The 23,078-nt window shown below is 47.6% G+C and overlaps 1 protein-coding gene across 3 annotated transcripts in view; it reads right to left on the minus strand.

Annotated features, from left to right (window-relative positions):
- The window catches only part of Lrp4 (LDL receptor related protein 4), a 56,943-nt gene extending 34,125 nt beyond the window's left edge, over positions 1–22,818 (minus strand). For all 3 annotated transcript variants that reach the window (XR_012438388.1, XM_074044741.1, XM_074044742.1), the window contains exons 1-15: positions 22,621–22,818; positions 9,421–9,567; positions 8,156–8,272; positions 7,760–7,873; positions 7,380–7,496; positions 6,948–7,076; positions 6,622–6,741; positions 6,111–6,236; positions 5,423–5,548; positions 5,097–5,231; positions 4,579–4,704; positions 4,023–4,253; positions 2,612–2,768; positions 499–716; positions 164–340 (exon numbers count right to left, since the gene is read on the minus strand). Coding sequence is in view for 2 of the 3 variants with exons in the window: in XM_074044741.1 (XP_073900842.1) it covers positions 164–340; positions 499–716; positions 2,612–2,768; positions 4,023–4,253; positions 4,579–4,704; positions 5,097–5,231; positions 5,423–5,548; positions 6,111–6,236; positions 6,622–6,741; positions 6,948–7,076; positions 7,380–7,496; positions 7,760–7,873; positions 8,156–8,272; positions 9,421–9,567; positions 22,621–22,672 (2,092 nt within the window). In the remaining variant the exon portion in view is untranslated. The remainder of the gene's footprint in view (positions 1–163; positions 341–498; positions 717–2,611; positions 2,769–4,022; positions 4,254–4,578; positions 4,705–5,096; positions 5,232–5,422; positions 5,549–6,110; positions 6,237–6,621; positions 6,742–6,947; positions 7,077–7,379; positions 7,497–7,759; positions 7,874–8,155; positions 8,273–9,420; positions 9,568–22,620) is intronic.
- Between the last annotated feature and the right edge of the window lie 260 nt (positions 22,819–23,078).

Here is a 23,078-nt window from a genome sequence, read left to right on the forward strand (position 1 = left end):
AATGTCCAGCAGAGGGAGGAATTAGCCCATGTCAATGCCAGCCCTGGATTTCCCCCATCAGAATTAATGGCAATTGTGACAAGTGCAAGGAAGATTCTTGGAGTCACCAGTAGCCACATCATCCATGAGTCTGCTCTGGCTTACCTGATGGGTAGTTTTTTACCTGCAGGCTGGCGCTGGGGGTGCAAAGTATGAATGTCCATAGGAAAATGGAGTTTGTTGCGAATGATCTCCTGGTTCTTTCCAGTAAACTTGTTGGCACTATTGATACTCTTGGTGTGCCAGTCTGTCCAGTACAAGCTGTCTTCAAACACCGTGATGGCAAAAGGATGAGGGAGACCTAGGCAAATTCCAGGAAGACCTCAGTACAGACATGGCCTACCACCACCCCTGGGCCCAGGCCTGGCAACTAAACAAATTTCACCCTCTTCCAATACTCCTGGGACAGGGACAGGAAAGGAAGATGAGAGATGAAGGAGAGAGGAGGAAGGGTCTCACCCTGACTAATGACAGCCTTGCGGTGACTCCCGTCCAGATTGGCCCTCTCGATGACATGGTGCTTAGCATCCACCCAGTACATACGGCGCCCAGCATAGTCAATGGTGAGACCATTGGGCCAGAAGAGATGGGTATCTGCGATGATACGACGTCCAGAGCCATCCATGCTAGAGGCCTCAATGCGGGGGGTATTACCCCAGTCTGTCCAATAAATGGTTCTAGGAAGAAAGAAAAGGAAATTGAGAGGCAGGCAGAAGAGAGTGGATGGGTAGTAACCAGAATAATAACCAGAAAGGGGCTTCTATTCATTTAACTTGGGGGACTCCAACTGTTTGTTCAGAGTGCTTTCCATTTTTTTATTTTTAAATTTAATTTATTTATTTAAAACTTTTTTTTTTTTTTTTTTTTGCAGAGCTAGGAATTGAACCCAGGGGATCAAACCCTGGATCTCATGCTGATCAATCACTCTACCACTGAGCTACATCTTTAGCCTCAGAGAGTGTTTTTAAAAATGCTGGAATTTAGTGGGTAGGCATGGTAGCTCATGGCTATAATCCGATGCCTACTCAGGAGGAGGAGATGGGGAAGATGGAGGATCAAGGGCAGACCAGGTGGGAGAAAGTTAGCAAGACCCCATCTCAACCAATAAGCTGGGCATGGTGGCATGTGCCTTTCGTCCCAGCTACATGAGAGGCATAAATATGAGGATCATGGTCCTGGATGGGCAGGACAAGAATGTGAGACACTATTCAAAAAGTAACTAAAGCAAAAAGGGCTTAGGGGAATGGCTTAATGTGGTAGAGCCCTTTCCTAGCAAGTGTGAGGCCCTGAGTTCAAAGCCTATACAGCAAAAAAAAAAAGTTTGAATTTAAATGGGTGTAGACACAGGAGATATAGGAATAGGTAGAAAACCCAAAACATGAAAGCGGCATTTGATGTCCCCACTCCAGAGGAGCTAATACAGAAACCTTAAAATGACAGAGGTTATCATGAGCAGGAACCTATGTAAAGATCAGTTAGAGTTGAATCACATGGGTACACGAAAGCAATATTAGGAATCTCTCTGTATAGCTATCCTATCCTTAACTAGCAAAAACCCTTTGTCTTCCTTATTATGCATATGCCTTTTCTTCTACAAAATCAGTGATAAGGGCAGACCAGGACCTGCCTGGAAATGACCCAAATAATGTATGCACATGTGAATAAATGAAAAATTAAAAAATAAATAAATAAATAACCCCCCCCCCAAAAAGAAAATAAATGGGTGTAGACAGGCAGTTATTTAAAAATAAAAAAATGAGTGTCTGCTAGGGACAGAGTACTATCTTAGTGGCCTGTCAGGTAAGACCAAAGGTTTGCAAAGGTAGCTCCCAGGCCAGGGAGTGTCTTAGGGACTGGAAATACACAGTGAACAAAACAAGCCCCAGCACTCATAAAATTGAGACTAGAGTGGTAAATAAGTTAGGACAAGCACTTTCTTCATTGTTATAATGTCTTCCACTACCTTTTATATTTTACACATACCTCTTCACACACATGTATACACACACACATATTTCTAAAACAGTTGACACACAACTAACTGCAGGATTTTATAAGACATTTCTTCAGTTAACAACATTAAACATTTTCCATCTTTGTTTGAGGTTTTTTTTTTGGCAGTGCTGGGGCTTGAACTCAGGGACTAGAGCTTGCCAGGCAGGTGCCCTACTGCTCACAGATATTGAATGTTTAAAAGCTAGAAGCTAAGAAGTTCCATTTCAAGAGACTTCAATTCTAGATACTCATCCATTAACTTTTCAATTATTACATGCCATTTAAAATGCATCATCTCATTTAATCTTTACACATCTATGAGGAAGTTATGTTTTGGGGTGTTTTTGTTTGTTTGCTTTTTAATTCACCAATTTAGAAATGAGTAAAGGGAGCAGAAAGAAATTAACTAACTCAAGTCTACAAGGCCAGTTTCTGCAGAGCCAGGGTGTCTGGGTACACAGCCCACATTGTTAGCACCACACTGTGAGAATGGTCCCATACAGTCTGGCCCAGGTGGCTGGGAACTATCCCTAGAGTCACAAGAGGGACTTGGGAACCTGAGACACAACTTACTCACCCCTCCATGGGGTGCAAGGCAATGGCCCTGGGCTTCTCAAGGTTCTGCCACAGCAGCACCTTCCGGTGGGCCCCATCCAGGTTGGCCACCTCAATCCTTGATGTCCCTGAGTCAGTCCAGTAGAGTTTGTCATGGACCCAATCCACAGCCAGGCCTCCTGGTGAGAAGAGGCAGTGGAAAAGCATCAGGGATTTATCCCGTGTTCCTCTGTGCTCTACAAGTGCGAACTCTTACATTAAGCAGTTTCTGAAGCCAGGCACTATTGTAACTACTTCACACACATTAATTCATTTAATCATTGCAACTCTGTAAACTAGATTCCAAAATATCCATGAAGATGAGGAAATTGAGGCACAGAGAAGTCAGACAATTACCCAGGGGCTACCATACCCCACTTCCTAAATCCTGGCTCCCTGGCTCATACCCAGGGTTTCCCACTGCATTGACTTGAGGTTTGCAGATTTTCACCTACGGTTTTGCAGTGGCATTTTAGAAGTTCTGAAAATATTTGAGGCAACTGTGCTCAATACCAAATTCTTTCTTTCCCTTCCTTCCTTCTCCTTTCTTTTTTCTTTTTCTTTTTTTTTTTTTTTTTGTAGTGCTGAGCATAGAACCCAGGGTCTCATACATGCTAGGCAAAAGCTCTACCACTGAGCCCCACTTCTAGCCCTTAATATCAAATTCTCACTTCACTTGCTTGTAGAATAGCCTAAGATTGCCAATTATCTGTTGCTGTTTTTTAAAATCTGTAAAACTATACTTATCTGGATCAGTCAGAATATTTGTAATATTAAGCAATCAAATAAAAACTCAGGCTAGGGTTAGTGGCTCAAGCCTGTAATCCTAGGTACTTGGGAAGCACAAATTGGAAGGATCTTGGTTTGAGGTCAGCCCAGGCAAAAAGTTCATGAGACCGAAACTCAACAAATGTCTGGGTATGGTGTTGTGTGCCTGTCATCCCACCTATGCAGGGAAGCAAATAGGAGGATCACAGTTCAGGACAGTCTGGGCATAAAGCGAGACCCTATCTCAAAAATAAAAACTCTTTCCACCGAAAGGACTGGCAGAGTGGCTTAAGTAATAGAGCACCTGCCTAGTAAGTGCAAGGCCCTGAGTTCAACGCCCCCTAGGGCTGCCAAATCCACTTTCAAAAAAAAGAAAAAAAGAAAAAAAAAAAATATATATATATGTATCTCAGAGGTAAGCCAGATGCTAACACTGACAGAGAACTCCATTATCCATAAACCTCTGATTCCCTCATGGTAGTCACCAAATGCTATAGCTGAACCCATAAAAATGACAAATATAAACAAATGTTTCTGTATCAGAGTTCCACCCAAGATTTCACTGGAAGAACAAGACAATCTGCTGTGTAAGTTTCACAAACACTGTCCCTTCCCTTCCACCCTACCTGGACTCTCTAGCCCTGTAGACACAACCTCCTCTACATTGCTGCCATTGAGGTTGGCACGGAGGATGCGGTCCAGGGTGACATCAGACCAGAACACCAGCTCTCGCCGGTGATGGAAGTCAAGGGCAATGGCGTTCTCCAGGTTGTTGAGCAGAAGCGTGTACTCGGAGCGGTGCGGCAGCACCTGCCGGATGTCGATGCGATTGGCAAACAGTAACACAGGTTCTGGCCCTGGGACACATAGAAATGTGACCCCACTGGCTTCAGAGTTGTCAGATACCTATCAGCATGCATACCCAGGTCCTCAGCTGATGGTGGGGCCCCTCAGCTGATGCATGCCCCAAACTGGCAGCATTCATACTAGAAGAATGGAAACCTCCCCCACCCCAGCTCACTGCAGCATGTTTTTTCTTGGGCCAAGAATGCAACTCACAGTTCCATTTATTTTACTGTATCAGAAATCTCTCTACCCCTCAGCAAATATCTGAGCTCTGGGGCACCTGGCCTTTCTGTGCTTAGTTCTTGGCCCACCCAGCCAAGTGCCAACACCCCTTACCCAGAGCCTTGCAGCTGCGCCGATCGGGCCGTAGCTCATAGCCTGCTTCACACCAGCACTGGAAAGCCCCTTCACTGTTGGTACAGCCCTGGCTACAGTACCCCTCTTCAGCACATTCATTCACATCTGTGAACACCAGACAGGTCACAATATCTCCCTCCTGCCACCTTCCCAACCTATCTCCCAGGCTACCTAGCTGCATTTCTGGTCACCTCCCCATCTACTTCCTAGGCCTAGTGAGAAGGCTATGTAACAAGGCTAAGGGCTTTGAAGTCATGCAGACCAGGGCTGGAATCCCACCTCTACTACTGCCTAGCTGTGTGGCCTATGGGAAGTTACTTAACTTCTCTGAGCTTCAGTTTCTCCTGTCTGTAAAATATGATGATTCCTACCTCCTAGATTTATTGCAATGATAAAATGAGGTCATGGACATCAGATGTCTGACCCACAGGAAATACCACTGCCTATATGCAGTCCCTGTGTAGCATCCTGACTGCTCCAAATCAGTCCCAGCTCACCTTGGCATGTGTGCCCATCTTCTGTGAGTCGATAACCTGTGTGGCAGGTACACTGCACTGCTCCCCGCACCATCTGGCACTTTTGGGCACAGCCACCGTTGTTAACATTGCAGTTCTCCTCACCCGTCCGGGGCCCTGTGCCAGCCAAGCCAGAGTTGGGATTTGAGCCTAGAATCTTCCCCCAGACAGCCAACTTGGCATTCCACCTGAACCATGAAGAACAGCTCCTAAAGCTGTAAGAGTCCCTGGGGAGAATTCCCTTTGAACCCTATGGGTGGGGTTCAGCCACAAACCACGGGCCAGGCCCGCCCACTGGGGACACTCACGGCAGTTCTGGTGTGGGCTTTCATCACTGTTGTCACCACAGTCATTGACCCCATTGCACAACTTCCGCTGCCCAATGCAGCGTCCATTCCAACACAGGAACTGGTCAGAGGCACACTGGGGGCTTCCTAGAAAGAGAGGGAGAAAAGGAGAGTCAGGTCACAGCAGGGCAGAGCTTGGATCAACAATGGATGGGAGCCTGTCATTTTCTAGGATGAGCTGGAAACAGATGAGACTCAAGGTGGGAGGGTTGGGGTCCAAGGCAGGAAACAGCTCAGACAAGGGTGGCTGAATGTCTGTACTTGTTTTCTTCCTAGGACATCAGAGTGGATGACAATAAAAAAGTATACCATGTAGTCAGTACTGGGTATGGCTAGGAGGGGTGGGCATGGGGGCTGCCAAGCTGGAGAGAAGTCTTCCTCACTACACCAGAGTAGAACTTACAATGTGAGTAGCCACTGAAACTCACAGTCCTGACACTGTGTTCCAGGCTTAAGGATGCAATCAACAATGCACAAGGATTTGACCCTGGTACTTGGGAAGGGCAGGAAAAATCCAAGCCATGGAAAGAATATGAATGAAATATCACCTCCACCCAACTGGGAAAAGCAGCAGTGATACCCTCTTTCCACCTCTATTTCCCACCCCAACTATAGGTGAGGGGTCTAGGATACCCCTGGGAGACTCCACCTGTGTTCTCACAGTTCTCTTCATCGCTGTTGTCTGCACAGTCATCCTCCCCATCACAGCGCCAGGACAGGCGAACGCAACGGCCTGACCGACAGCGGAATTGTTCCGCTGTGCACATTGAGGTGGCTGGGCAAAGCAAAACAAAAGGATAGTCCCACTCCACCCAAAGTTGGACTTATATCAGTACCCAAGCCACTCTTCATGCCATCAATGTTGCAGCTGGTCTACCTGGCATGTTTGTGAATCAGAAAAAGATATCCTTTTCTCAACACACTTTACTGCCATCTTCTAGAAAACTGCCATGAAGTGTTTATAAATCTGATGTCTATTATGTGGTTGGCATCTATTTGGACATGTTGCCTCTGTGCAGTGCACAGCCTACATACCATACAGGTAGTCCTGTCTATTGTTGTATCTTTAAGTTTTATCGGTAGTGGCCTCTTTGGCCCCACAACCTCTCTTTCTAGTCTCCTGCCCCAGCCCCAGCCTTTGGTGTCATTCCCTCACTCACTGCAGTTGCGCTCATCAGACTGGTCATCACAGTCTGCGTCGCCATCACAGCGCCAGCCTGCATTGATGCACAGGCCACTGTCACACATGAACTCTCCAGAGCGGCAGGGCTGGTGGGAGGCTGGGAAAACAAAACTCTTCTGTCTCTAGCCAGTCTGTACACAGTGTCCCATGTTAAGCCAGAAAGCCCCAGCTCCTCCCATGATAGATGAGGGAATCCTGAAACTCTTTCCCTAAGGATCTGCCCCAGCTGGCACCTGTACCTTGCCACCAAAGGAGCTTTTCACAGCCTGGCTTCCCCTCCTCCCAGCTGGCCACAGTACTCACAGCAGTCAGACTCGTCCGACCAGTCTCCACAGTCATCATCGCCATCACAGTGGTAGATGTCAAGGATGCAGCGGCCATAGGCACACTGGAACTCCTCCAGATTGCAGGGGGGAGCGGGCACTGCTGAAGCTGGAAGGGAGGCACGGACAGGGAGGCACTCAGGCATGAATGGGTGGAGGAGAGAGGCCTGACTTCTCTAGGGGTGAGGTGCTCAGGCAGGGTGCCTTCCTTGAGTGAACTGTAACTGGGTTTCATTTGGGAGTGCCCCACACAGACTCCCATATTCAGATGGATAATGGGAAGTCTGTTCTGCCACCTGGGGCACCCAGCTCCCACCCTGGCTCAGCATACTCCTCAGCCTGGTCTTTAGCCCAGGAGATGGAGCCCTCTGTCCTCCCCCAGCCCAGCAGGCTGAGATCTGGGGCCTCTTACGACAGCTCTCCTCGTCAGAGCCATCTTTGCAGTCTGTGTCACCATCGCAGTACCAGTGTTCAGCAATACAGCTCCCATCACTGCAACGGAATTCCTTGTCAGAGCACTTGCGCATGTCTGGGAGATACAATAAGACAGCCATGGTGAGGGAGCCTCACTGGCATCCCTCTTACCATCTCCCTGACTTCCAATCTCCGGCCACGGAGGGGATCAGGGAGCCTGAGCCTCAAGCTCCTGGCCCCAGGTTTTTGGGACCTCCTGCTTTTCTCCAGATCCTTAGGGAGGTTCAAGGGTGGGCAGCATGAGGCCTTTGCTGCTATCTCTTCCCATGGACACGCCCCACTCCAGCCTCCCACCTGTCTCCCCAGAGCACCACTTACCACACTGCTCATCGCTGTTGTCGCCACAGTCATTGTCACCATCACAGTGCCACAGGCTCCGGATGCAGTAACCATTCTGGCAGGGGAATTCATCCTCCTCACATTCTCTGGGGGCTGTGAGCACAGAGAAGTTGGCTGCTGCAGGCAAAGGTGCCTACATTGCCCACGCAAGGCCTGTCAGAGCAGTCAAGTCACTCCAGTGCTGCTCCTAGGGCTCTAGAAGAGGTGGCCACCTCTGTGGAGTTAGCTGACCAAGACAGGAGGTAAAAGACTAGGACAAAAGCTGAAAACCCAAGGGCTCATATGGACATGGGACACATGGGACATCATTTCCTGATTAAAAATCTTTTCCCAGCTGAGTCTAATGGAGTTCACCTGGCCCCTGCAAACACTCACGACAGTCCTGCTCATCTGAGTCATCCTCACAGTCGTTGTCCCCATCGCACACCCAGGAGCGGCGGATGCACTTGCCATTGTCACAGTGAAAGTCCAGAGGGGAACAGGTGGGCAACACTGAGTCCAGGAGAAGAAGGGAAAAGTGTGTCAATCAGTCAGGCTACACTGCACCAGATTTCCTTTCCCAGCCCCCTGATTTTAACACTTCCTCATGAACTCCTATTCTTGCCCCCAGCAGATGGAGGTGCTAGGCACAAACTGCAGCTAGAGAGAGTAGCAGAAGAGAATGTGATGAGGGAGGAAGCCACAGGGCAGTGGAAGAACAACCCAGAGAACTCAAAGCCACTAAGAAAACCATGAGAAAAACATGGGCAAGAGAAAGAAGTGTTTTTCTTCCCCCTTTGCTCTTATTAAATGATGATTGACACATCTGGGCTCAATTTCCAGTCTAAAACTCTTACTTATCACTCTGAGCAAGTCATTTACCCTCTCTGAGTAGTAGTTTCTTTGACTGTACAATGGGGTTAATTATATTTGACTCGTAGAGGTCTTTGGAGATAATGTATATAAAAGTGCTAATGAAGTTGAAGTGTTTATTATTATCACAATTAGCTGAGCTGGTTAGGGTTAATGACGTCCAGGTTGTAGCTTCACACTCATTAGACTAATTAGCCACCCTCAGACATAAATGCTGCAGGCCAGATTGCACCCCTAAACCCAGACTACTGGCTTAGCAGTGATACTTATATTATCCAAGACAGGACACCCTGGTCCATCATCCATATGTTAATATGCTAGGCTAATGGGAGATTTAAACAGAATATAAGGCTTCTTACAAAGTTTATGTTATTTTAAAAAGGATTATACAGACTACCAAAATAAGAAACATGGAAGTAATCTGCATCTATATATACTATATAAATTTTAAAATGTACAAATGTGCAATACATATACACAAACATATTTATATAAACACAGACAAAACTATTCAAAGAGAATGCCTATGATTTCAAGGCCATTTTCTTCCACACCTATTTCAAAGTTTATTTTATTGGACATAGAGTCATGAGCTGCCCAATAGAAACAGACGGTTGGAGGCATATAAATTGCGAAGAAACCATGCCTTTGCCAATTTCTGTCACCCTCAAAAGAGTCCAACTCTTTGAATCTCACACAGTGTATGCACAGAACACTCCTCCAGCTTTGTCCTTGGTCCCACTCTAAGGTCCCTCTTTAAACACCTCCCATAACCACTGAGTACTTACTACATCCGTCCTCATCACTGTGGTCCCCACAGTCATTGTCTCCATCACACTGCCACTGCGCGGGGATGCAGGTACACTCTCCAAGGGCACTCACTGCACATGTGAAGTGACTCCGACCACAGGCACACTCTGGGCTGCTGGCTAAGCCTGGCCAGAGGGAAAAGGAACCAGAGAGAACTCAGCTCCCACTCAACCAAAGCCCATTGTTGGGGGGAGGTGGAGCCCAGACTAGGTGCACTGTCATCCAGGGAGCCAAGGTGACAATGCAAGGGAGATTCAGAGGCTTTTTCCCCTCCTCCCTGGCAGCAATGGTCTAAAAGATGTCCTTTGGGCCTACAGTCCAGGCACCACCATCCATGATAGACTTTTTTTTTTTTTTTTTTTGCAGTACTGGGGCTTGAACTCAGGGCCTTCGCCTTGAGCCACTCCACCAACCCTATTTTTGTGACAGGTTTTTCAATATAGGGTCTTGCAGAACTATTTGCCCAGGCTGACTTCGAACTGTGATCCTCCTGATCTCTGCCTTCTGAGTAGCTAGGATTACAGGCGTGAGCCGCTGGCTCCTGGTCATGATAGACTTTTTAACACACTACCTCCAAAGTCCCAGATGCCACTAGAGAGTTGCTATTCTTGGAGAAAGGGAGGAGGGACAGACAGACAAATGTTGAAAAGTCTCCACATGCTTCTCTGAAAAACTAGGTTGAGATATGGATGCTACTACTACTATCCTAAACCAGACCCTGGCTTGCCTGCTAGGCAAGAAATAATATGGGGCTAAAATACGGGAGCCTCTTTAGGTTAAGCAATCCACACAGGGAGCAGGAAGCAGACTGTGAGTCTTGCAGTTAGACCTTACTTTTGAGAAGAGTGACCAGGAGGAATGGGGCCAGAGAGGAAAGAGACAGGGCCACCTCAGGGCAGAGAAGCTGAGCCCAGCCAGGGCCTTCCGGTCTGTGGGACAGGCCACAGCCTAGAGGAAGGCTGGCAGACATGGCCCCTCCCCCAGCCTCAGCAGCACACAGCTGGGCTTCCCTATTGAGCATCAAAAGCTATCTGCCTGGCCAAGTCCCATGACCGGCTGCTGTGCCCCGTCCCCAGCTTGCCCAGCAGGATGCCCTGAGATGGCGTGTGAATGGCTCTGTGCCTCTGCTCCAGCCTCAGCTGGAACAAAGGGTTCTGCCAGGGTCACTCTCCCCTCCCAGCATTCATCTAACCCACTGGGCTGCTGCAGCTGGAGAAGGAGGGTGCCAGGCTCATTGCTCATCTCTCCCCCTTGTTTCTTGTCCTCTTCCTCCCTTCATCTGGGCCCTGCCCTCAGGCTAAGCTTTAAATTGCCACCCCTTTTCCTTTACTATTTACCTGGCTCATTTCTCTTTCTGCTACTATCCTTGATCACATCCTTACCTCCCATTACAATTACTTGACCTAGCCTGGAGCTTAGGTCCTGGAAAGAGTGTGCTGCCATGGCCTCCAAACACAAGGAAAAAGTGCTAGACCCTGTTCCACTTCATCCCCAAGAATAATTGTGAGCATAAGGCAGAGCATCTTAACCTGTGATGGATGGATGAATGGATGGGTGGATGGATGGATGGATGGATGGATGGATAGATGGATGTTTAGATGACCAAACTATGGCATCTGTGAAGCCCTAAAGCTATAGGCAAAATGAATATTTCTGGAGTGAGGGACAAAAGAGTCCTATCAGATTCTCAGCTAAGGCTTGGCCCTCCTCTCCATATGCTAAGGGAACCAGCTGCCCAAGAAAAGATCTAAGATTTCCTGAAGAAGGCAACGGATGTCCATTTGGGAAGGAGAGCTTCTCTGCATACCTCACAGGAAGGCCTCACTGCAAGCCCAGTTCTCCTGTCCCTGCAAATGCAGACCAGAGGGTTCTTTCCCAGGGAAGCACTGAAGATCCAGTTGCCATAGCCCCAGCTCCCCTCTTTCTGGTCTGTTCCTAGAGCTCTGAGAAGGCATAAGGATATTTCTCAGACCCTGGGCCACAGAACCTGAGGAACACTGGCTCAGCCCAGTATAGGCAGGCACCCCTTTAGGGACTCTTGGCCAGATTCAACAGAATACTCCGTGTAATAAGACTCTGGACACACAGATCCCTTTCATGGAGAGGCTAGGGAAGAGAGTAAGACTAAATCAGTGGTTCTCAACAAGGGATGATTTTGCCACTCTGGGGACATTTGGTTGTTGTGACGGGAGGTGCTACTGGCATCTAGTGGGTAGAGGCCAGGGATACTACTAAACATCCTATAGTACACAGGACAGCACCCTTCTCTCCCCATTATCTGGCCCCAAACGTCAACAGAGGTTGAAAAAGCCACAGACAGCAGGGAGTGGAAGAGTGGAGATGTACCTGCAGGAAATTCCAGATAAAAGGAGTAACAATGACAGAAAGCCGGAAGGGAGAAAATGAAGGAGGACAAAGGGAAAAGGCTCTGGATCTGGAGCAGGCAGACCTGGGTTCCACTAACCAGCTACATAACCTTGTGTGAGCCACTTAGCTCCTTAAGCCTCAGCCTCCTCATGTTTGTTTGTTTGTTCTTTAATGTTGGATACGGATTAAGTGTTTCCCAAAGGCCTTGATTTGGGGAATCTGAGTAACAGGATGGGTACTTAGCAAGATCAGCAGCATCCAAGTGAAAAGGAGTAGAGGAGGTGGACAGGAGCCATCAGACCCTGATTGCCTGGGCCCAGGCCCACCCCCGCCCCTGGCTGAGTGATAACAGAAGTCCTGATTTCCTGGGACAGACTGCAGGAACAAAGCATTCCACCGGGTGGACATCAAGTTAGTTGCAGGTGGTTGTAGAGTCAGGACTTCCAGTTTGTCAGAGAAACACCTGAAGTCAGTGCCACCATGAAGGAAGGTCAGGCGGCCACCAAACAGGCAACCCTTGGCTTGAGCATTCATACAGGAAGCAGACACATTATACCCAAAAGGCCAGCTTTTTGGACAACTCTGCCCCTCTGGGATGCTCAGAGGTGTAACTGCCTTTTCATTCAAGCCCTGGCTATGATCATGAAGGGCAGCTTTTAACCCTTTTTAAGTAACAACATGGTTAGTAAAGAAAGGAAACAAATGACTGGAGGTGGCGAAATGCAGCCTTCATTTTAAGAAGTGTTGAATTCAAATACCCAGCTATTTTTCTGGCCTTGGAAGCTGTTTGCCAGCCACACAGCAGCTCTCCTAGCTCCTGGGAGCTTGGGCAATAATAGCCTTTGCCCTAATGCATGCAATTCAACAAGGAAAAGGTCTCTGCCCAAGGTACCCATGCTCTCTGACCAAGTCATCAACTTTTACAATACATGTTAACATGCTCATAGAACTTTCTACAAAGGTATGCCAAAATCTCACCATTTACATCTCATCTCCCCCACCCCAGTCACTTTAGCAATTTCTCAGTGCTTTCTTTTGTTGTCTTTCTTTCTTTCTTTTTTTTTTTTTTTTGAAGGAAAGAAGGGAAACATTCATCTGGTGTACAAGACAGGTAACACATATTCTGGACTCAGAGATGCTAAAGTTGAAATCTTGATTCTTCCATTAGTTCTGCAACTTTGAGCAAGTTTGTTTATATCTTTAAGCCTCATTTTGCTCATCCATAAAACAGAATAACAGTCCTACCACAGAGGGTTTTGGGAAGCTTTAGATAGTTGTACATTGTTTAGCACAGCACTGGCACACAGCAAAAGCTTCATAATAATATAACTACCACCATTTACTGAGCACTTACCAGGTGCCCTCCAAATGCTTTTCATATGCTGTATCACTGAATGTTCCCCACGACCCTCAAAAGTGGCACTATTATCGCCACTTTACAGGGAGGACAATGAAAAAGAAAAAGGTTAAGTCTATAGATAGGTCAGACAGGTATAAAGAATTGGGTTAGGCACTTACCCCTCAGGAGTGTGACTAAACTGCCTCACAATAAATGATATTGCTATTGTGAGAATCTCCAAAGCCCCAAAGTCAAAAAAGAGAAATGTAAGCTTCTAAATCCCTCTCCCTTATGCGTTCTCCACTAGCATATCTGTAGTCAGTTTATGGGTCCCAAAGGTGACCTTTCCTAGTTACTGCTAAGGTAAAGATTAATTTCCTTTGCCCTAAAGTAAGGTAGTAAAGTAGGGAAAAGTCTGGAGTCCCAGCCCTTTTGAATGAGTGCCTCAGTGTTACATGAGTGCAAGAAGGAACTGGGCTTTGACAACAAATAATTATACCTTGCAGTTTTTTACAGTTGGCAAGCTACTTTGGCACATGCACTTGCATTCATTTAATCATTACAGTAATTCTGAGCAGTTATTGTGGCACCCACATAGTAGGTAAGGACACCTGCTTTGGCTAAGATAAGTCAATTAGCAGAACTAGGATAGCAGCCTCATTCTGACTTTTCAACTAATATTCTTCTCTTAGCGTGATCCTAGAATCCAAACTTCTAAAAAGCTTTACAGGTGACAACAATGCACACTCAAGTGTCTAACGGCACTGTGAGCCACCATCCCAAGGAATGCTCGGCTGAAGATGGACCACAACTGTCTTGTGGAGACACACAAGTGTGTGGACAGTGACTACACACAACTACAGAGCAGCTTCTTCTAGTTGAACAAGAGATGAAAAAGCTTAGGAGTACTGTGTGAGTGTTCTGGAGTATGGAAGGGATTAGGATTACAATGGGAAAGGGAGAAGTCAGCACTGGCAAGTGAAGCATGTTTTTCTTTTTCAGTCATGGGGATTGAACCCAGAGCCTCACACATGCCAACCAGTTGCTCTACCACTGAGCTACATCACCACACGCATTTATCTTATAATGCCAAAGCTCTCCTCTCTTCCGAACACTAGCAGCAATGGTGAGGCTATAAATCTTATTTAATGAGAATAAATTATTTGAAATTTTTCTAAACTACATCCAGGCCAACCAAGGGACAAGTCCACTGACTTCAATTCCTTGGGCAGCCTACTCAGTAACATCTCTCACTGAAGGGAACATCCATGTAGAAAGACAAAACTGAAAAATGCAGCCACATAGGAATGGACCTAATGACGTCATCTAAGAGATACCTGGATTCTGAAGAGATCTATACAAAGCCACTGTGTGAGCCACATCAAATAGTAACAATACAAAAAAAGGGTGAGCAGTAAGCAGTTGGCAGAAGGAGGCCAGGAAGTGAACACTTTCCTGACACTGCCCCACCTGGATGCACTCAGTCCAGGCTGAGTTGGAAGCCCCTGCTGTATACCTCAAAGACCCTTTGTGTTGTTCACTTACCAGTCTTCAGCTTCTTTTTTTTTAGTCTTCAGCTTCTTGGCAGTTGGAATTGTGTGACAGATAACTTTGTGTTCATATTTACAGTTCATGTTCAATACTTGATATGTATTAGAAGAGCAATGCAAGTTTGCTAGGTGAATGAATGAGTGACACATTCCTCCCAAGTCTTTTTGAGAGCTGGAGTCAAAGGAGCAGAAAGGCTAGAATATCAGAAATAAAAGTAGTCATTTCTTACCTAACCAGTACTCAGGAGAACTTTAATCTTCTTTTTTCCAAGTGGTTTATCAGTCCTATCCAGGTAAAGTTCATTCCCTTCTTCTATAAGAAAGACTTTTTTTTGCTTACTGTATTTTCAGGCTGTGAAACTGATATGCCACAACTCAAACTTATTTCTGTCCCATGATGCTTTTTTCTTTTTCTTTTTTTTTTTTGGCAGTACTGGGATTTGAACTCAGGGCCTAGCGCTTGCTAGGCAGGTGCTCTACCACTTACGCCACTCTACCAGCCCTTTTTTATTCCATTTCTAGAAGCCAGAACTGTTCCATTCCTGTCTTACAGATGGGAAACTGAGGCGATTTGCTGTCACATAGCCACTGAATAACTACACCATCATTTGAACCCAGAGCCTAAACTGGGAAATCCTCTACCCCCCACAACCTGTACTGCCTCTCAGAATGGATTATTTTAAACCCTACCAGTCCCAGAAGATCTAGGTTGGAAAGATCTACACCTGGATTGACCTCTCTTCAGTTTTCAGTCATTTTAGAGAATCCTAATGCTTACAGAATTATCTTTCCAGCACGTTTTGGCCAAGCAAGGCTTTAAAAATCTCCCAGAAAATGTGGTTTATTGTTCCCTGAAGCCACGTGTTACTGGGTGAACCTTGTTTTGAAGGTAGGGAAGAGGAAAGTACTATTTTGAGCAGCCCTTTTTCAGAGTATACCCTGCTGCATTTGTGAAATCTGACAATAGTTTCAGTTAGGATAAGTAGAATTTCAAGAACCTGTATAGAGACAGTTTGGTATCATAGCTACAACATTACCAAGAGATAGGACACATCCAGACATCAACCATGGGGTTAGTAACAACAACAATAGCAGCTGCTACTATGAACTTCATGCGTGTTCTCACTTAAACCTCCCAGCAACCCTATGACATAGATAGTATTATGACTCCCATTTTACAGGACAGGAAATGAATCTTCTGAATTGCTCTGCAATTCTCCCTTCCACCAACAAAACCATGGAGGTGACACTACTGCTTGTACACAGTAAGGTTTTTAGACATCTTGAGCTCTGAAAGAGCACGTTTTAATAATGCGGTGGCTGGATAAGACAGTTCTGGGTTGAGTCAAATCTAAGATAGTAAGAGCCATTTATTTTATTTTATTTTATTTTATTTATTTTTGCTTTTGTGGTGCTGAAAATTGAATCCAGAGCCTCACACATTTGGCAAGTGCTCTACCACTGAGTTATTTCCCAGTCCTATTTTTATTTAAGACATGATATCACTATGTTGCCCAGGCTGGCTGGACTCCTGGACTTAAGGAATCCTCTCATGGCAGCCTCCTGAGTAGCTGTGACTACAGATGCATGCCACGGTGCCGGGTTTATTCTCCTTATTATTTCACCCTGGATCAAACCCAGGGTCTTGAATATGCTATACCACTAGGCTATATCCCTAGGCCCAGATGTGTCATTTATTTATACTTAGTCCAGAGCCAGGCATGGTGGACGTGCCTGTAATCCTAGCACTGGGAGATTGAGGCAGAAAGATTTTGAGGCCAGCTTGGGCTAAATCAAAAATCAAAATAAAGTATGTGCCAAGAATTATACTAAGCACTTCGTATAAATAAACTAGTTTAATTCTCAGAGCATCCATATGAGGTAGGGTTTCTTACTGTCCCATTTTTCCTAATGAGAAACTAAGATATAAAGAGATTAAATAACTGCTCAGTGTTAGACATCTAGGAACCAGCAGAGTCAGGATTTGTACCCTGGCAAGTATTGTTTCCATGGTTTTCACATTAGGTACTTCTGCCTCATAACTGTGAAGGCTGACCATTAAGAACTTTTCTGTGTTTAAGAATGGCAAGACAGCCAGGCATGATGGCAATGCTTGTAATCTCAGTACTCAGGAAGCACATCAGGAGGCAGGAGGATCTCAAATTTGAGGCCATTCTGAACATATTGAGTTCAAGGCCAGCCTGAGCTACATAGTGAGACCCTGTCTTTAAAAAAAAAAGAAGCAAACAAAAAGAGTGGCAAGAGAGGACTGAACTTTCTGAGAGTAGCAACTGCATGTCTGATGTATCCCTTTTGAGAAGATCCACTTAGGAACCGTAAGAATATTGTGAGCTCACGCCTGTAATCCTAGCTACTCAGGAGGCAGAGATCAGGAGGATCCAGGTTCAGAGCCCTATCTCGAAAACACCAAACACAAAAAATAAAGCTGGCTGAGTGGCTCAAGTGGTAGAGCACCTGCCTAACAAGTATAAGGCCCTGAGTTCAAACCCCAGTACTGCTCCCCACAAATATCTATATCTATTTGAGCAAATGTGATAATACACACTAAATGCTTATCACAGTACCAGGGATATAGCAAAGCTTTCAAAAATGTTAACTGTCCCAAAGTGATTTGTATTTTTTAGAAAAAATGTCCCAGTTAGTGATGCAAAATGGTCCCCAGAGAAGATCACTCACAGAAGAGCAGAAATTCTCATTTAGGGGAGACACACTTTAGAGCCATTTACTTTTATTGCCTTTCTGAGCTTGGGTGGGGAGAGTGGAAAGAAGAGGAGGGAGCTTGGATTTTAAGAAGGCTGCAGTCAACCCGACAGAGAAACAATCTCTTGTTCTCATCCATACTCACAAGGTGGTGGCAGTCAAGCTCCCCAGGCTGGGAAGGGAACATTTGAAGCATTACCTCCAACCCCCATCCCTGAAACCCTGACAGGAAGTAGAGCTGCTGGGCCGGGAGAGATCGCTGGAGACACTACAACCTCCCAGCTTCTTTATTCCACGTGCTAATCAGGTGTCTCTCCCAATACTCTACTCAGTACCTGCCTGGCCCGACACCCAGGCAGGGGAGGGTCACTCTCCCCCAAAAAGCCACTGCCTAGAGCCAAGAGCTTCCTGGCTCCAGAAAACCTCCGGTGATAAATTATGCAGCAGCACCTTTGTGTCGCTGCCTCTCCGCCAGATGGGAGGTTTGCTCCCAGTCTTTTGTTTCCGGCTTGGCTAGCAGCTCAGATCCTTGGCTCTGCACAGAGGTGAGGGGGAGCTCCCCATAGGCCAAGTCAAGGCTTGCTGCAAGTCCCAGGCAGGCTTTCCCCAGCTGGGTCATGGGCGGCACCCCTCCCTCCTCACTCTCACCTGAGTGAGGGGGCAGCTCCTGAAGTGCGATTAGAAAGTCCCATTAGGCACGGGGAAGCAAGCAGGCAAGAGAGTGCTGACAATCAATCCACTCATCTGTGAGCAGGATGGGAATGCCTACGTGCACTGAAAGAATGAAGCCTGCTCTGATGGGCGTAAGAGGTGCCCAAGGGCACCTAGGATGTTTGCTTCTTGCTAAATCAAAAACACAGAACAGAAAATAGACTCAAAGAGCCGCCAGGAAGCTAGAGAATCAGCTCACGGCTGCTCTGGGTTACGGTCAACTTTCCGCAGCTCCCAGAAACATCACATCACTGGCACCAACTTAAAAGGAAGAAACAAAGAGACAACAGGGGTCAAACTTTGGGGTGGAGGAGCTGAGGGCTGGGGGTGAGTCTGGGGCTGGAGACCCACATCAATTATCCCCAAATGCTGACAGGACTCTTGATTGAAGATGGTGTTGTGAAGGAAGCAGGTTCCCAACAGCCCAGCCTCCAAATTGGGGCAATTACTACCTTATGAGCTTTGAGGCCTGACTCCCTCCTCAGGCCAGTGGGAAGGAAAGTCTGGAATTCTAAACTGTTCCAGTTACAAGAAACCTCAGCCAGCCCATCTCACCCCAGGTCACAGCAATCTTAGGGCGAGAGGTTGTGGAGTTACATCCCTGATCCCTCAACAGGGAATCTCTCAGGATTCAGGCAGAGCAGGCATCCCTAGATTCACATTATAGCTTAATAGACTTCTTTCCTAGAAGCACGTGTGGATAGGCAGGAACTATGCTTAGATTTCATTAGGTTTTCAAAGGTTCCGGGAAAGAAAGAGCAAGATGTTTCAAAGAGAAAAGCAAAAAACAGGCTGAAATGATAAAGGACCAAGCCTCCATTTTAGCGCGACACTTAGTATAATTATTTGTTTACCTGGCCTCCTATATTCCAAAGGCAAGAGCCATCTCTGATCCGCTTATGCAACACTGCTAACAAATAGTTGACACTAGCCAGGCCTACAGTAACAATAGTTGTCAAGCTCTGTGCTGAATACTCCGAACATACTATTAGCTCATTTAATTTTCACAGTATTCTTATGTAAAAATCTATTGCACAGGGTCACCAAGAAGTGCCAAAGCCCAGAGTCAAACCGAGGTCTTCCTGTGTGTCTTCATTACTGAGATATACACATGATTACATTAGCATTTGACAACCATGTATTCACTGAATAAACGAACAAATGCATGGGTGCAGAGACCTGCTTGGAGAATGGTCCTGAGTGTACCAGGAAGAAAAAGTCTTGACTCTGCCAGCTCTAAACTGGAGGGAGAGCAGCAAACCCAGGCAGTCATCAGACCTATTTTTAGGGCCAAACTTGGGCTCTGCCAGTCAGCACCTAGTCTTCCCTGGGACACTGAATCCCACCAGGCTGGAAAGGGGGAGAAAGGCTTCAGCTGCTGAAGATGAGATGGCAGCATGGACAGTCTTGGGACCCTGATGCGGCATGCCCAGGCAATTGACAAAATGTGGCAAAGAATGTAGAAAGATGGCAGCTGGAATAGGCTAACAGACAGACCTAGCTGACCATAGACATGGAACTATCCCATAATTATGAGATATGCCCAATCATTAGAAAGACAAGACTATTTCTTAAAGTAGTCCCTGAAATTATTTGGTTCTCATTGAAGAATCCCCTAGTATTTTTTTCTTCTTTAAAGGAGCAGCAACGTAAACAATCTTTCCCATCTTCCTTCTTAGGGATCAAGATTAGCAGTTAATCAGTCAAAAGAGTGAGCAAAGAGCTATAAAATACCCTGTCCTCTGTGACTTCCTGTGTTCTTTGCTGGTCCAAAAGATGAACATGCTCAACGTGCTCTGTGTCAGACATGGCCAGACTTGGTTCCCTTGCACCTGTCATTCTTAATACTATGTGCCAGTCCCAAAGAAGTTATCTGATATTCAATAGGGGACAGAAGAGGAAATCCAAAATCAGTGGCAAGCCAAGCATCTTTCACAAGACCAAGAGATTAGGGGCAAGGTCACTTAAGCACCATGACAACCATGGTCATGACAACCATGACAACAGCCAGATGGAAAGGAGGCCAGTTTCAAGTCTACTCCTTTGCACTTATCCTCAGAAACATCCTCCTTTTATCTAAGTGCTCCTGAGCAGAACTTTGAATTTTTCACTTACCTGGAAGAGACCTTCAGGACAAACAGTTTCCACTCTTCAAATAGTATAACCCTCAGGATGAAAATACCCAGGGCTATACCCAGACATCAAGCTTCCTTCCAAATCTTTAAGGGTAGAGTATTATGTAGTATGAAACCAAACTTAGAGGTTCTAGGAAAAGCCCTAAGGACTAGCAAAATCCAAATTATCACCTTAAATCTTTAGTGTCTTGAGTTCACTCCTACCTGAGGTCAGGTCTGCCTAACTAATGCACGGCTACATTTGCAGAACTATAACCTTCCTGAGCCCCTGGAATTTAGTGTCAGGAATCCTCATGGAAATATTTTTGGATCCAGGCTCTGCCACTTCTCAGTCTCACATGAATCTGTCCCCTCTCAACCTCCAAGGATGGCTTAGTATCAGGCTGAGCAAAGTGCAAATCTCCCTGCCTCTGCCCACCCTATGTGCACAGGAAGTCTCCATGGTTAGAAATTTCTATTACACTTTTTCCCTTAAAAAGGAACCCAAACGAGTCACCAATAACCATCTCGTCCTTTTTTTCTGCGAAGCATTAAATATACACAATTCTCTACCCATATTCTCACTCCCATTCTCTACAAGGATGTAATGTATGCAGTTTTGACAGCTCTGAAGCAGTAAAAATCCTCTTGGCCAGTCTCAGCCCAGAACCTTCCAGCTCCCCCTTCCCTAGGGCAGAAGGCGACAATCTCCTGGCTTTGTTGCCCCCCACCCCGCCCTTTCTTTTTCTTTTTTTTTTTTTCTTTCCTTTTCCAGTGCCTTGCCATTTCCCTTGATCTTTTTCAAAACTTCCTCCAGGGGGCCGAAAGGAAAGTTCCATCCCCTTCCCTTGCAGTCCGAAGGGGGAAACCCCCCAAAAAGTATAGCTGTCCCTTTAAGGGGCCCATGTGGTGGGAAGAACAGCTACATTCCTACCCCAGTAGGGCCGCTGTCCCAACACGCCGGAGAGGCTACAAATAACCTTCTAGGAGAGAGCCGGGGAGGGGGAGAACACGGCGCGAAGAGGAACGTGGGTCAGCCAGGCTACTTCTAGGAGAGAAAGAGCTCAGTCGGAACTAGGCAGGACTTGGAAAAAGCCATTGGAAACCCACGGGCAGTTTCAATAACAGACACGAGAACTCTGTTTTGGATTCGGGAGCTACAACAATCTTTAAAACAAGTGCCCAGACAGTCCCACATCCTGCCAGGCAAATTCCGAAATCTGCACCGGCTTCTCTATGTTAAAGAAAGAACCCGTGCACCGCCAGGGTCTGCAGACCCCTCCATTCTGAACCCCACCCCCTCAACCAGACTGCGAGAGAAACGCGAAGATTCTGATCTCCCCTACGTGGAAAAGTAGTAGGTGCATAGGGGTGGGGCTCAAAGATCAATCTTTGATATTCGGGCACAAACTTAGAGGCTGCTACTAAATCACGGGGTGCATCCACGGTTGTAAGCAGCTGCAGAGAAGCAGATTCCACTGGAGTGCTAAGCACACAACAGTTGCGTCCGGGCACCGAACACATTATTAATAAGGAGCAGATGAAGCAGGAATCCTGCTGCCATCCGCCCAGCTCCCCGGAGGCCGAGACCCCACCGCGCGGGCCCGGAGGCTGCCCCCTGCCCGCTACCCCGGCCAGGTTGGATCTACAGGAGCCTTCCAGCAGTTTCTTCCCAATGTTTCTCCGCAACCCTTTTTCCAACCCTGTCCCCCACCACTCCCCTGGGGAGGATCTGGGGCAGGGAGCTGATTGGCTGCAGCCAGGAGAGGGAACCCAAAACACCACTAAGGGGAGATGCTGCGAGCAGGCAGTGCCCAGAGACCCTCGGTGAGAGCCAGGTCTGGAGTCCGAGCAATTGTTCATGGAGTAGAGGAATTCCCGGTGCTCAAGTACTCAGATTCCACGAGGCTCTTCCCCGCAATCCCACCCGAGACCACACAGCCCCCAGAAGGAGGACTATTTACAGTTTACAGGTTTAGCGATCATCCTCCCCTCCTCCCTTTCTTTGCACATATTCATTCCCACCAAGGACACAGAGACTCTGTCTTAACCTGAAAGGGAGGCAGCCACCAGCTCTTTAAAGAGAAACGAGGAAAGGCGAGCGACCGAGTGCCGCAGATCTTACTCCACCCAAGCAGACCAGGCATCAAGGGAATTCCTCCACCACTGTCCCCACTCGCACTTAAGGGGTTGGGGGAGCTTCTTAGTCTCCTCCCCGGCACGCTACTCAGAGGTACTGCTGGAAGTGAGAGCGAAGAGGGTCTCAGGCCCCAGCCTGCGCCGCCCCGCTCCCGGGAGGCGAGTCCTGCAGCAGCCGGATCCAGGGACAAACTTTCCCGGTGGGCCGGTCGGCGCGGGCGGGACGACGCCGCTTACCGTGTGCGCAGAGCAGGGCGCCAAGCAGCAGCGCGCCCCACGGCCGCCTCATGGTACCGCGGCCGCCGCCCGTGCTCCCTGCCGACCGGGGGTCCCGCCGGCTCCCGCGGGACAGCGCGGTGGAGGGAGTCAGCCGAGGGTCCCCAGGGAGGGGAGAGGGGGCGGGGAAGCGTCCGGAATCCACCGCGGCCCGCGCGCCCCGCAAGTTGCCCTCCGGCCGCTGCCGCCTCCAGTGCTGAAGCCGAAGCTGCCCCGCCAGGGGACAGGGAGGGGGGTGTCCCGCGCCCGGCCGCCCCGCCCCCAGCGCCGCAGCCCCCGCCACCGCCACCGCGCGTGGTCCCGCCCCCAGCTCTGGCCCGGCCCCTTCCCGCCCTCGGTCCCCGCTCCCCAATCCCTCGACCCCACCCGCCTGCGCCTCCTGCGCGGGCCTGGCTCCTCAGGCCGCCCCCACATTCCTA

This window comes from Castor canadensis, chromosome 1, assembly GCF_047511655.1.
Source record: "Castor canadensis chromosome 1, mCasCan1.hap1v2, whole genome shotgun sequence".
Taxonomy (NCBI): domain Eukaryota; kingdom Metazoa; phylum Chordata; class Mammalia; order Rodentia; family Castoridae; genus Castor; species Castor canadensis.